General features: G+C 38.5%; 1 protein-coding gene across 7 annotated transcripts in view; it reads left to right on the forward strand.

Moving 5' to 3' along the window:
• PLCB4 (phospholipase C beta 4) overlaps positions 1 to 15,599 on the forward strand; it is a 208,918-nt gene that overhangs the window by 170,220 nt on the left and 23,099 nt on the right. For all 7 annotated transcript variants that reach the window (XM_055725825.1, XM_055725824.1, XM_055725827.1 and 4 more), the window contains 5 exons: positions 2,727 to 2,815; positions 3,263 to 3,413; positions 6,135 to 6,184; positions 6,306 to 6,371; positions 14,022 to 14,137. In XM_055725825.1, coding sequence (XP_055581800.1) covers positions 2,727 to 2,815; positions 3,263 to 3,413; positions 6,135 to 6,184; positions 6,306 to 6,371; positions 14,022 to 14,137 — 472 coding nt within the window. The remainder of the gene's footprint in view (positions 1 to 2,726; positions 2,816 to 3,262; positions 3,414 to 6,134; positions 6,185 to 6,305; positions 6,372 to 14,021; positions 14,138 to 15,599) is intronic.

Genomic DNA, 15,599 nt, shown 5'->3' on the forward strand with positions numbered 1-15,599 from the left:
CTGCTTATCTGGTAGAGGTGAGGACATAGTACATTACTACTCATAAAGTAACAGTGTCATTACAGTAGAATGCTACTAGAATGAGAGAATTGTTTGTCATCGTATTAATATGAACTAAATGAGTTCAATTATTAGTTCTCCTCTCCCTTCCCAGATAGTTTTGATGTATCTCATGTATTTTTCTGATTAATACAGAACAGCAGCATGATGAACAACTGGGAAACAACTTTAGACACTCGGGTGGAATCATTAGTATTCTGTTGGCATGTGTTTTTTAATTACTTATCATCTGCAGTGAACCTTTCATTGTTTTATGAGCTATCATTAGGACCTTCATGGCTGTTTTAGCAAACCTGTAGAAAGGTATGGCTCAATTCAATGCCTAACTTCCTTTTTTATTTCTCTTTTTTTTTTTCCTGTATGAGTAAGATTTAAAAACTTGCATCACGTAATAACTGGAATGGGTAATGCATTGTAGGCTTTAAAAGATGCATAATTTTATTTTTCATATAGCTTAGTAATTTATTGTGGTTTATTTGCATCAGCTACTCTGTTCCCAATAAAACACAATACTGGTGCAAATTAATGTAAATGAAGCAGCATTCTCCAAAGAGAAGCTTCTATAATAGAAGTCTGTGCGTAAGTAAGCATGGCTACTTCGGTTAATGGTTAGAGTCCTCTGTAATGTATTCTTGCAGTGATTTTTCCTAGTTTTATATTTAATTGTGATTCCTCTACAAAATGCTTTTCCCCACCCCCACCTTACCTCACTAGGGAGAAAGAAAAACGTAAGCAGAGGACAAATGACAATGTGAGAAACAGTGATGAGTCACGTCCCACTTGTAGAAATGCTGAGCCTTTGGTGATGTGCTTGTATGGTTAGTAATACAATTCACAAAGGTCTCGCTCTCCCAAACACGTTAGTCATTTTTACCTTGAAGCTTGTGATAATCAGGTTCCATTTTCAAAAGACACATCATGTTAGCAGGGTAGTCCTGGATTTTCACTGAGGAGTGCATGCAGGCCAAGGACAAAAAAACATGCTTACTAAATTAGGCAAAGGGGAAACAGACGGTGCTGAGCTACAGGGCCATTGTTAAGGCTGAAAATAAATTCTGCTTGGTTCTTGTGTATATGAAGTAAGTTTCAGAAGACATCGTTGGGTCACAACAGTTATTGGAGACAACCTGTTTGTGTAGATAAACAGAGCTGTTGGGGATAATGCTGTGCATTTTATACAGTTGCTGTCAGAATGGGAGCTCTGCCTGTGCTTTTTGGTTTTTTTCTTGAGAAATGCATCCAGTAACTTCAGAGGGACATTTCATAGAACAACTTAGGTTGGAAGGGAGATTATATGGTCCAGCCCCTGATTTGAACAAGAAGGGTAGCAAGTTTTTTCCAAAAGCTTTTGATGGGATGAATATTTTTACAGACCTGGTCAGTGGACCAGCTCCTCTGTGTTGCGTCATTGTAAGCTCACTTGGAAAATGGCTGAAGAGATGACATGAAACATGGGCAAAACTCAAATGATGATGAAAACTGTGAGTGTCGTAACTGTCATTGCAGAAATAATGGTCTATTATGCTAGTGAGACCATCTAGAATATAAGGGTACAAAAGCATTTATCTTTTACTCATAAGCAGCCAAAAATAGGGCTGTGCAGCATTCTGCAGAGAAACAGCCTCCTAGCAAGTGAAGCACTGTCCAGGGTCCTCCTAATGGTCAGGGCAAAAAAACAGGTTAATTAAATGACTGACTTTGTAGTGAATGATGAGTCAGTCAGTCTGCAGCAATCAAACTTCCTTTCTTAAGTTAGTGCTCTGACAAGGAAGACTTATTAACTGAGACCAGTGACCCTTTTCTCCATAGCACTCAAAGTTTCGGAGGGATCACCAAAACAGGTCACTGCTGTGGTCTCTGCATGCATTGTTATTGTAGGTACTGAATTTAGTTTAATTTGTAAAATAATTTCTTGCTGTAGAGGGCCTCCTTTGCCATTTTTTAATTCTTTGACTGTTGAAATAAAGCATGGTAAGGGATTGTCTTTGTCTTCCTGTACACTGATGCTTGCACATTCATAACTGCATATGGAAAACAGATTCAATGATCTATATGGTGTCTGGTACTGGGTGGTGCTATAATACCACTAGTGGTGCTGTGTTCACATGTAAGATTCAAATACTGGTCATTATGGTTCAGAGAAAAGCCATTTCACAGCCTATCATGTTCCAAACATGGAGCATCACAAGGCGAGTGAGAATAGATTTCCCCGATTGCTTTAACCACCCAGCTGAAACTGCTATTTAGCTAGGAAATATAAGAGCATTTTCTACAGTTCTCTGCAGTCCCAAGTCAGTCAACACCCCCTCAAACAGCCAAGAGACAAAGTTGTTAGATCAGGAGATCCCATTCTCATCTCAAATTCTAGTGTCTTCAACTGGGAGTAAGTTAGAGTAACTTTTGTCTGATGGCATGATTGGGTTTTTTCCTAAATAAGATACCTGGATTAATACCACTCCCTTGATGCATGATGAACTGATTCATGTTCCTAATGTGTTGAAGTGCTGTGGCAATGAGCACTTTCAGTCCTGCCAAGCTCATTATGGAAAGTTGGACTATTATTGCAAGCCAAGGCTCCTGACAACCGGGGTAGAATAAAGCTCTTGTAAAAGATTGATTTCCAAATGCCTTTGAAGATCATAAGTTGATTATTTTTTTTCTTACAGATATTGTGGATGCTTTATCAGATCCAAAGAAATTTTTGTCTATCACAGAAAAAAGAGCAGACCAAATGAGAGCTATGGGTATCGAAACTGTAAGTAGAACTTAATGACAAATACAGCCCATTTATGTGCATGCTATGTTCTTTTTTTAAAAGTAAACTGGTCCTTCTCCAAGCAATGTATGTTACCTTCTCATTTCTCATTTTCAAATATAAGCCTCTTTGTCCTGCTCTGAAATACATTGGCTTATGTTAGTTAACATTTAGTAAAATACCATTCGCTAACTGACTTTTTATGGATTGTGTTAACATGTCCCTTAGAAGGAGAAATTTTAAGAAATGAGAAAGGAGCCGTATTTTTGTAAGTAGCCATTTAGAATAGGTTACAAATACTGTACTGAATATATTGTTGTTTGAAAGTATGTTGCAATTTTCATAATTATGTTTAAAGTAAGGAAGTTCAGCAATTTCCCATACCCCAACTTTTATACTACAGGTAAAACAGCAATTAATTTATTAAGATGTGACTGTTTCTTTCAGAGTGATATAGTTGATGTACCAAATGACACTTCAAAGAATGACAGAAAAGGAAAAGCAAATAATGCCAAAGCCAACGTAACGCCTCAGAGTAGCTCTGAACTTCGGCCAAGTACCACTGCAGGCTTTGGCTCTGGGACCGATGCTAAGAAAGGTATACCAGTCATGTGCCACTCCCTCAGGTCTGAAGTGATTTGGGAATCACGGAGAAGTACTCATTACTCAATTATAGTTTGGCAGTTCGATTCATTCTTACCCTTTTAGAAGGTAACTTCTTTTGCCACTGAGAGTGGTCCTTGTCTAATTGCAAATATATCTTTTATATTACTAGAATGGCTGTATAAAGCCAATACAGCTGTATTTTACTAAGTGACCTCTTTGTGTAGCTGTATACCTACTGCCAATAGTAGTGACCCCCAAGACTTGGAGTATTTTACTAAAGACTTACTGGAGGAATGACAATAGGAATGACTATTTTCTCGTACACTCCACAGAAACTCCTCTGCTTTTTTTCTCCCTCCACAAATCCCTTGGCAGAATTGCAGATTTAAGTAATTAAAGGTATTTAGAATTCATTGGATTCCGTAGAGATTTCCCAACAATTAGAAAGGTTTTCAATGTGTGGTTTTACTCTGAATAGTGATTATGGGAAATGGCATGTTTATTGTGAAAAATACCCATATTAAATGTGCTCATTTATAAGTGAATAAGTATTTTTTCCTCGCTATTCACTGTTCAGTCTACAAAATCATCTTCCAGAGTCAAATGGGATTATTTGTTTCTCATATATCATCACAGGAAACGAAGATTAAGTGAAAGAACAAATTTCTACAGCTGAATGAAACACAATAAATATTTCTGTTAACGGGCCACAAGAATTAGAATCTGGTTCACTCTCTCTCATCCACCTTGGCCCAAAGGTATTGATAGGAGTGAGAAGGAGCACTGACTTCTCTTGTTTTTAAACTTAAGCAGACATGGCTGAATACACACATGTGAAGGGATCTCTTAAGAAACAAGATGTTTCTCTGGAGTCACTTTTGGCAATAAAACAGGTTGTCTCTGGCACCTGAATTCTTTCAAAGTTCTTCCCTGGTGTAAAACCCAGATTATTTTTATGCAGGGAGGTGTTCTCATATTTCATGTAACATCACCAAGATGCACAAGTGTTAGTTTTATTGTGCACTAATTAAGCATAAAATTTGCTGGAGCTGGCAACTACTTCCTGGTTGCCATGGAGTCAGACCCAGTGAACAAAGTAAATGAGTCTGTGTTTTAAAATAAAACCCTGAAAAAGTTTGTTTAGAACACAGTGCGCCTGATGTAGCCCTGGTCTTAAACTGAGATTTCAGATGTTATGCACTCTTGTCTGCAACTATTTTTATCCACATTCTAGCATGTTAAAATAGAGCTGTTAATTTTTAGATCTCATGTAAATATCTTTACTTTGTATTACTTTTCTTCATGATCTTTTAAGATCTGAATAATTCTACCTTTGTTAAAATGCACAGCTTGCCTCGCTACTAGAAATTACATATCCAGCAAGATAGGGTGTCTGTGGAGGGCTTTCAAATGCATGAGAATGTCAGGGTTTGCGTTTTTTTTCTCTGACTTTCAGTAAGAGTTAAGTGATTTGTGTGTTTGAAAACTTCAGCCTCTTATCTGTGCCTAAATCTGTTCCAGTCTCATTTACTAGGCTAATGTTAATGCCATGTAATTTAGCAGAATCTTATGCTTCGAAGATAAAAAAATTGTGTTCCCTAAAGAGATGCCTGCCTTCCCTCCCTCTGCATCCCCCCTCCCTCTGCATCCCCCCTCCCTCCATTTTTTTTTCCAGCATGTGAGTATTTTCCAGTTAAATTTAACTTTAAAAGTTAGAAAGCCCTTTTCAAGGCAGGGAAATTCTTACAGTCCACAGACACTGTTAAGAGCAGTTAAGTAAATACATTTGCAGTGTATTTTTGTACAGACAAACAGTTTTGTGTAAAAGCTCAGACAAAAAGATGCATTGCAGCTTTCATGGCATTATATTCACATTTTTATTAATTACATATAGGATGTGCTCAAGTAGTTTCAAAAAAATCATAGTATGTCACAAAACATTTATTAAAGCATAAACATGAAATGCGATTGGGTTTTGTTTGCACTGTAATTAAGATGATCAAAATACATTTTCATCATTTAAATAGTACTGTTAGTCTTGTATGATAGATTTGCTTGTTGCATTGAATTTTCATTAGAATACCCACTACTTAGGATTTTGTCTTTCTCTTCCATTTTTAACTCTCCTTTAGTCTTGTAGTGTACTGTTGCTCCTTTTCTTGTAGCCTGGTATTAACCAACATGCAAATTTTACCTCCCCTAACATACAGGCTGCAGGTAAATTTTCACTTCTACGATTTTTGCGTTTTAAATGGAGGAGAAGTAACATACCTAAACTTAGTTAACCTTTTATGTAGTCATATAGAACTTTACCCAGGAAGCCTCCCCCTTGAAATGAGTGGTGCCAGAGCAGGCTCCAGCTACGAAGCAAAAATCTGAAGTTCGTGTGCTTCACTTTTAATGTACATAAATGGCTTGCAATGTTTTCAGAAATGGAGCTTTTTCAATTCTTAGATTGCTGTGTTTTGACACTTCAGACCAGAACTGTAAGAGATTAAAATACACTCATTGATTCTTTTCTTTTTTCACAAGGCAATTGATTGAGTGGTGCATTTGAAAAAGAAATTAACTGTATCTTAGCTGTATCTTGATGAACAATTTTCTCATTAACATGTGATTATTTTTTATGTGGGGAAAATATTTAACTGCTAACTTCAATGTAGGTTTCTAGTATGTACGAAGTTTTAGATTAACTGTATAAATACCTTCCTAGGTATAGACCTTATTCCTCAAGTGAAGATAGAAGATTTAAAGCAAATGAAGGTAAGGACTGACACAAGCTTTTCAAGATGTGTTCCTAATTATTTGTTTTACGTAGCCAGGATTTTACCTGGTTAAAGTCAATACAACCACAGAAAAATTGATGCAGCTTCTCTTTTTGTAGGCTTATATAAAGCATTTAAAGAAACAGCAGAAAGAGCTGAATGCCTTAAAGAAGAAACATGCAAAGGTATGATCATTAAGAGCTCTCTGAGCAATACACTAATTGAAAGAAGTTGCAGTGCTCACTAGCACAGACAATTCCTAATTAAATGGTAGGGGAAGACAAAGGAGTAGTTGGACCACTAAGGCAGGCGTGTGTGTTTTAAATGTACTGAAATACGCTCCAGTGAGAAAAATTCTCCCTTTCGCAACCCTTTGTATGTCTCCCTGAGTATCGGTGCGCATTTGTTTGACCCATATAAGCACCCAAAGCTCACCTTTTTCAGGTGATGATTTTATCTAGCTCCCTCTTGCATGAGATATTGACAGCAGTTTGGGGAAAAAAAAGGCAGTATCATAATGATGTGAAATGGTGCTGCTTTGAAGACAGGCACTGGAGAAACTGTAAAATTGCCCAAGAGAACTGGAATGTGTTACTGAAAAATGAAATGTCCTATTCCTCCTCACTTATGTGTATGTTAACCACTTTATAGTCAGCTTTTTGCTTGGTACTGTTGGCAGTGATATCCCAAATGCATGCAACGCTATCACAAATATACTTTACATTAGAAAATCACAGCCAGTTTTCTCCTGCCCTTTATCATTAGGAAACCGTTACTCTTGTTACAGAAAGAGGCATAAGAACTGAAGAAAGTATCTTAAGTTCTGAATTTTGGCAATACATACAAATCCGTTCTGGGCTTTTGGGGCAGTTACTCCTTTGCTCTCTTTGATTGCAGATTTTATTGCAGATCTGATGTAATGCAGTTGCCTGGGCATTTTGAAGTTACATTTCAGACTCTTTACTGACTCAATGCAAAAGGGAAATGAGTGATTCCATTTTAGTGTTGTGTGCAAAGCCTATGCTAAAGAAAAAGTGTCTGTCATCCACACATCTATCTGGACATGGACAGTTTCTAGACCTTCACAGGGTTGGTCTTTTAAGGGGGCTTCTTATTTTTAAACACTCCTTTCTCATTCATTGGACAACATTCAGCAGTTTGCTCTAGCAGCTTTTTGCAAATGAAAATGGTACCATGGTTACGTAGACAACACTCATACTCAATGATCTATGTCCCTGATATATGTGACCCACAGTAGTGTAAGGATATGTTAGCAAAGACTACGCTTGCTAATATTAAAAAAAAATGATCCCTCTGTTCAGGCTTGCACTTGCTTCCCTTAATCTGAGGCAAAAATTGCCAGCCACAATCTGGAAATGCTGTGCACTCAGAAGGGTTTTCAGCATTAGCTCCAGCACAGCTATTTTAGGTCTGAGCAAGCCTGTGTTCCTGCTGGTCTTAAATACAGAGCTTAAGTCTGTCCTAACAAGAAGGTGCCTGTCTAGAGCATGCCTTGCTAAGGGCTCCAGTAAGGGCAGCTTCTTGAAATCAGAGAGGAGAGTCTGAGCAGAAAAGTGTGGCCGTAGTAGCTCACAGGTGATCTCAGGGAAGTACTTGGTGTACTCGTCTCTGTTTCTAATGCATTATCAGCTGGGGCTGAGCAGGAGGGCTGTACAGTTAGTTATCCATGGTCAGCGTGAGGAAGCCTGTGTATTAAGCAGACTGAACTTAAAAGTTTCAGAAATAATTTGCTCTCCTTTAGCCATAGGCACTCCAGCAATCTGGAGGAATAAGTAAACAGGAGGGAATTGTTCATGTTTGAGGAAAGAAAAGTCCAATACTTTTCCATCTAAAGTTGGCCTTGGAAGATGCATTATGGAAAATTAATGCATGCAAGTGTGGGAGAGAGAGCCGGCTGAGAGGAAGGAGCTCTGATATAAGTGGTGTAGGAGCTAATCTGGCAGCCCTAGGCAGAGCTAGCTAAGGAAGACAACAGCAGGGTCCCTTTTACTGACAGCATCCACTCAGTGTAGAGAAGTACTAGCAGTTCCACTGGAATGCTGGCTGGCGGAGGTTGGTTGCTCTGTATGAAAACACATCGGTCTGTTTTGTCAGGGCATAGGACTGTTACATGTACCATGTTTCCAGATTAATACCAAAATTACCTGGTGCCAGGCTTTTTAGAATACAACACACGGTGTATTTTTTTGATGGTATCTTTCTTTTTATTTACTTCTGTTCAGTGTTTCAGCCATTTGGACAGCAGCCGTGATAACACTCTCCTAACATCCCTCTGCATGTTATCACTAATTTGTTTCTCCTAGATGATGTAGCTCCTTACAACTGTAATACCAAGTATACACACACATACAGAGACACATCACACGTTTTTGTTATTAACCTGTTTTTTCAAGAGAAGGATGTTTGGGCAGTTGGAGGTACAACCTTCACTGTACCTTTTTTCACTTTTGTGTAGGAAAAATACTAGTCTAAGTAGGGTAGAGATCATTAGATTGACAGAAAGGTCAGTGTTCTTAGTGTCATCATTACTAGGCAGCCAGTCTGTGACTGATGGAATTAAATTTGCCCATTCCCTGATGAGATTTGCGACTTGCAAAAAAATGCAGAATTTTGGAATTCACAAAGTCTATGAATAGTTGAGATTTCACTCAGGATTGAGAATCATATAAATGGTATTTACATAATGCTCTGCAAAGGCAGGACAATACTTTTAAGGAAATCCTGAAGGATTTTAAGGGAATAATAGAGCAAATAGAAATTAAAGGCAGGGCAAATGGTAGTGAATACTGGAGAGTGTCAGTATTTCACAGCAAGTTTAGTTTCAGAGTCAGTGTGCAAGTATAGCTTCTCACTTCATAGAATAGTTTGGGTTGGATGGGACCTTTAAAGATCATCTAGTCCAACCCCCTTGCAATGAGCAGGGACATCTGCAACTCAGTCGGGTTGCTCAGAGCCCTGTCCAATTGGACTTTGAATGGGACATCTACCACCTCTCTGGGAAACATGTGCCAGTGTTTCCACCACCTCATCATATAAAATTTCTTCCTTAGATCTGGTCAGAAGAACCAGTTCAGTTCTGCAACAGAGCTGTTGCCTCTAGTTTTTGAATGAAATTTTCTGCTTAGTTTGTGGCCTGGCTGTGAAGCAAGAGAGAGCTGGAGTGGGGAGAGTGAATATTCTCCAGGCTGGTTGAGTCTGAAAAGGCATGTCTGCATGAGTATGGCTGAGGGTAGCATTGTGCTGCTGTTGGGATTGCTGAAGAACAGGTGATGGCTCTTGTGAGGAAGGAACATGATCCAAACCTAAGCCAAATTACTTGTGTTGTGAACTAGTTTCACCTAACAGGGCATTCTGAATCTGCAATGAGACAGATCACTGGGAGAAAACAGTGTAGGTTTGCCAGAGATGCAAAGAATCTGGGACTTTTTTTTTTTTTAAAAAAAAAAAAAAAAAAAAAGGTGGAGGGGTGGGGAAGCCAAGGAGTGGGAAGTTAACACAGGTTTCTTTGATGGTACTGTGAGAAATACAGTATTTTCAGGGGGGAAATATGTTGCAAGGATTGTATGTAAATCTTAGTTAACTCCTAGGGCAAATTCTTTGTCATCTGTTGGACAGTGAGCAAAGCTGGTTCTTTAGGCTAGGACAGAAAGAGGAATAAAATAAGTGTCCTTGTCAAGAAATGAATGAGCTTTCTCAAGAATCCTCACATCCACAAAGGGAATTTAGGAAAAAAAAAAAAAAAAAAAAAAAAGCTACTTACAAAGAAATGACTATCAGCATTATCTTATTACCTATGATTATTGAGGTGCCACAAGAATCAGTGGGATCTGAGAAGCTGGTACCAGAAAGACTGGGCCCCAGGGATTCTGTCTGCATGACAGATTTCATCATGGTCATGTTCTGTCACTTTAAAGTAAATTAGCAGCTGCTGCAAGGAGTTTGAAACTGCTAGCCCATGTATGGATTGTGTTCTTTTATTTCATCTAAAATACTGCCATTATTTAAGGGACAGTAAGGCAGTAGCAGCAAGATCTTCAAAGTAAACAAGCAACAAATATATTCTATGCTTCATAGGTCTGTTTAAAATCCAAACATATGAAATTACCTTTTTGACACTAGTAGACAGGACTGCCAACAAACAAAACAGTATTTTTGTAGTGGTGCTTATTTTGCAAGCTATCAACCTCGGACACTGTAGTATTCCTTTTGTTAGACTTTTGAAAAACAGTGGGAAATTAATATAGTAGTCACATTTTTAAAAAATTCCATATTACCAATAACATTCTTTTGAATCAGTCTGGTAACTTGTGCTTTTGATGATTTTAAAATAGTATGTCCAGCCACTTCTGCATATTGCAGGAATATTTTTCTTTAAACAATGCATGTATAAAAAAACCTACACTGGGCAGCTTTCGAAGTAAAGTATTTCCTGCCTACATTCCCTGAAGTAACTTTAATCTCCCACTGTGAATATTACTGTGCAACTGCAAAATGGCTGATATATCTGAGTGGTGTCCATTGGTATTTATCTTTTTTTTATCAAGGTAGCTGAGTACCATTTAGGTAAATGATCTGGGGTGGGATCTCAGGTAGATGGGCTATAAAGGCAAGGAGAGGTTGCATATATAAGAGTCTCAGACACTGATTTCATCTGTTAGCAGCCTGCTTCTGTGGGCTCTTACTGAATTTTAGTACTTTGCAGGGATGTCACGTAGGTTTTGTGCTTCTTTGGTTAGACAGAAGAGGAAGGATAGTGAGAGATTATCTTGATATATTCTCTAACAGTCAGCAGTACAAGAGGTGACAGAGGTATACGGTTCTAGCAGTTTCAGACAAGGCAGTGATAGTCACAAGTGACCCCTTAAGGAATGTAATACAGCCATAGACAGTAACCAGAATTGCATAATTACCACTCAAAAATAGAAATCCCAGAATTTATATCGGCACAGAATATATGTATAGTTTTAAATAAAGCCTAGTAAAAAAAGAACATTAAAAAAAAAAATCTCCATTTCACAATGCAAAAGCGACATTAAGTTCTGCAAGATGGATTGTTGATTTGGAACTGATAGTTTCTTTTTCTGGATTTCCTCATTTTTGTATTCTGTAATGAGACTCCTCCAGAGTTCAGTTTTCAGTTGTACACAGGAGTATTTGTGTTGCTTTCAGGAGATACCTAGCAGGAATAACAGTTTCTATCATAGGAACTCCCTTCCTCTTCTCTTCAATAGACTGAGTTGTGATTCCTGCACCCCCGGAACTGCATATGACACTCTTCTTTTTTTCCCATGGATAGTCTTGCTGTGATTAGTCTTTTTCTGACAGTTAGGTGGCCTTTCAGAACCCTGGCTGAACTGTGGCTTCAGTTTCTGATATAATCATTAAATGTAATTTGTGAATATGCTCATGCAAAAGGCATGTGAATTCAAACTGCAAATTCAATGGACTTGAGGAAATCCTGAGAGACCTAGCTGAGGAGGCTTTTATCTGCAAACATTCTGAATCAGTCTAGAACACGTTAACACCTGAAACTTTGCATCTGAAAACAAAATGTACAGAGGGTGTTTTAAGATGCTACAAAGCCACTCGTATTTCTTAGAATCTTGACAGAAGTTTGGGCTGCAGCATCTAGCTGCGATGAATTTTCCTTTGAGCATAGACAGAAAATCAAACTCACATCAGCTAACCCATTTTAGATAGTGTTCCAGGGGCTCAGGGGTATTTAATTGAAGGGACCTCTGGCAGGGAGCTGGCTCCTGGTACTCTTTGTGCCTTGCATGTGGAGGTTTTTAGTAGCCCATCTTCTTCTTCCAGCTGTGGTGGTAATGTGCACAGACAAATGCATGTTCCATGAACTGGGTGGGGAGGAGGACCAGGGAAGGAAATGAGGGGGATGTCATCCACAATATATCTGTTCTGGATACAAGACAGGGTTGTGCATGAGCACTAAGTAGTAGTAGAGGGGAGTCTGCAAAAGATAACAGTGTGTGTGTGACAGAGAGAAGGCTTAAATCATGGCTGTCCTGAGGGAAAAGCAGGGATTCTGGCTCTACATGTTGTGCCTTCCCAGATTATAGACGAGTGCCACACGAGTGGGCAGATGTCTCATGCTTTGCAATGTTTGCGCTTAGTCTTTTATAGCAAGAACTGTATTGTTCTGTTCATCTAGAGGAGAGTGGGTGATTTGAGACATGTTCTCAGTCACTTCACCTGGGGCTGGCTGGTACTGTCAAACTTACATCATTCTTTTCACAGTCCATATTTTTTCCTACCTGGTTAGTCAGTGTAAATACTCCCTGGTGAAGCTGGCATGTTTTAGTATTGATGGAGTCTATTTGTTTGCCCTTAAATCCTCTGTAAAACAGAAAATTCAGTTCCCTTCTCTAAATACAAAATTTGGAAGCTGTACGCTACGTGTTCCCCAGGGAAGTGCTTGGCAGATGTTGGAGTGCTTGGGTACAGCTCAGGGCTAGATTTTTAAGAGCATGACAGCATTTGTATTAATGTTTTGGTAAAATTGAACGTAAAAGTCTTTTAATTACTATTTTTAGAGAAAGAAACAGTGATAAGGCAAACACAGGTGTATAGGAAATAACAACAAAGAGCAGTAGAATAGCAAGGGTAGAATAAATGCAGAATGTGCTATGAAACAAAATAGTGATAAAGTTCTGGAAGAGGCCATATTAATTAATGCAAGGCTTTTTGCCACAATTAGATAAAATGTGGAACAATTGAATATTAATAAAATAACGTAAATTAACAAACAATGTTTCCTATTGTAATGTAAATTCAATATTTAGTGCTCTCTGTGGTAGTTAAATATTTGCATCGTTATGAGCAGCTGTTCTGGTAAAAGAGAATGTGAAGACAAGTTCAGTAATGAAGTCTACATGTAGGCACTAAGTGTGTTGTTTCTGGTACAGTCTTGTAATGGAGAGGAGCTGTCTGTATGCTAGACCCAAATGTGTAAGATGCATTGGTAATTCATCTTTTCACATAGGAACAGTTTTTTCCTCCCCTTCCATAGATAACCATCTCTGCCACTCCACCGATGTAAGTCACATAACTATAGTAGTAATAGCAGGTTAGCATTGATGTGTAATACACCACAGGTAGCCCTGTATGTCCAGTTTATGAGCATATGCTGTACTGTTTGATGGGGTGGGGGCGGGGGGAAAACAGGGGGCAATGGTTACTTGCAGGTTACATGTGTAGTTGAAAGTTGTATTGCACAGCTTGCTGTCACTTGCAAAGGGAGGTGCTGTGCATCAAGGTGGAGTTTCTTGGTGATAAGATTGCTGCTGTCATTAGGGGTCACGGGCCAGATCTTCAGAATATCAGGTTTTGATAATTTGGGGTTTAGCTAATGTTTGGACTTGGAGCTATTTGATTTGCAGTGGCCAAGGGGCTAGCACTGTATTCTGTACGAGAAACATAGAGGAAAGGGGGGGCTGGGTTGAGTTTTGTTCTCCTCTGCGTTCAGAAACTTTGAACAATATGATCTGAGCTTGTAAAACTGATTTTTTACATTGGACTTAAATGGACATTTATTCAAAAAGATGTTTTTCCCCATCATTCTTTTGTTTTAAGGCATGTGATATCTTTTAAGGTCCACTACAGATTTTCACTTTTCAAACAAAGAAGAAATGTATTAGGGCTTATGGTGGAATATCTGGAACCTTTAATACTAGATGACTAACCAGATCAAATTCCATTGTCAAAGTTATCTGTTCGTACACTGATATTTTTACACTGTAAAAAACCTAAACATTAAAAATCCAGCAACCTAATTGTAAGGTCCTACTGTTTTCCAGGAGCACAGCGCTATGCAGAAGTTGCACTGCACACAAATTGACAAAATAGTGGCACAATATGATAAAGAAAAGGTATCATACGAGAAAATGTTAGAGAAGGCAATCAAGAAGAAGGGGTAAGATACTATTTTAAAATATTTTTTTTTTTTTAGACTTAAAATAGATTTTATGCTTTTCTGGTCTGGAATAAAACATTAATTAAAAGGTCATTCACATGAATGAATTGCAGCTTGAACCAGCATCCTACCTCAAACTGTGTGTGAGCTGCCTGAAGGCTCTAGCAATGGGCCACAAATGTTGTACTGACTTTGCCTTTCTCTAGTCTTCTACTATCAGGGTTTTAAAAGTAAAATGGAAGTTGCCTCAGACTTTTATTTCTGTGGTCTGACCTGCTCTCACCGCGTTCCCCAGGGAATGTCACTGTTGTGCTCAGTGAGAGCAAACTGAAGTCCTCAATAGCTCTCTCTAATGACCAGAAAGTAGCATCCATTTGATTTTGAAGAAGAAGCTGGCTTCTAAATTCTGAACATTTTAGAATAATACAGTTTTGCTGTGCTGTCAAGTTGAAATTTCTTCTTAACAAAAAAACCCTTCAGATCCTCAGCTGGAATAAATCAGTATTACTCCTTTGACTTGAGTAAAGCTGGTTTGGTTTTCACTTGCTGATGGCCTGGGACATTATCTGTGTGAATCTCTCAATTGTCCCAGAAAAGTTCCTGGAAGATACTGGTGAATAATAAAATGTCCCTCTCAGTCCTATTTGGAGTTACGTAGCAGGACCTGTTGTTGCCTTGCTGCTATTGTGTAACCTGGCAGCAGTTTCTCCTCTCCACTTTTCACCCTATGACTGGCATTTTATTGAGACAGCAGTTCATACTATAATACTGTGACTTAAAGCAGGAATTACTTTATTTAGCTCTGTATCAAGCTACGCTAATAGTTAGCCTTAATTTCATATTGTTGTCATCTGGCAACAACAATTGGCAGCCAACTTACTGCATACTGAACATAGATGCCTCTTGGCATTGGATTCTTCCACAAATACTTTTTGGTTTATAAATTACTTGGAATGGCAGTGGCTTTTGAGTGTCCATATTATAAACTTGCAATGGAACAGAAATAGGACTCTCAGCAGTAAACAAGGTAAGGAGAATTCTCCTCACTAAATTATGAAAAGCTCACAAACTCTTTATAAAGCTCACATTGGGTTTTTTTGTCCGAGAAAGGAGAACCGTAAGCACCCACATACTTCTAATCCAAGTAGTTCCTTCCAGATAAATACTACCCCAAACGGCGAGGCAACAACTACAGAACTAATTAATGTGGGTTTGATTCAATTTCCATTGAATATAACACAGCAGAAGGTTATTGGTATAGCTGGATTTATAATTACAGCCAGGGTGTTTACTACAGTGGCAGTGAACTAAGCCCTGGACATTGCACCGTAATTATTGTAGGGGGAGAAAGGCTTCCCCGTTCTCTGGTATTTAAGAATTTCATATCAGAAAAGTAACAACCCAGTATTCCTGTTGGCCTGAGAAGAAGCCAGTGCCTCTGCCTGTCTGGACAAAACAGCCA

Source organism: Falco cherrug, chromosome 13 (genome assembly GCF_023634085.1).
Source record: "Falco cherrug isolate bFalChe1 chromosome 13, bFalChe1.pri, whole genome shotgun sequence".
Taxonomy (NCBI): Eukaryota; Metazoa; Chordata; class Aves; order Falconiformes; family Falconidae; genus Falco; species Falco cherrug.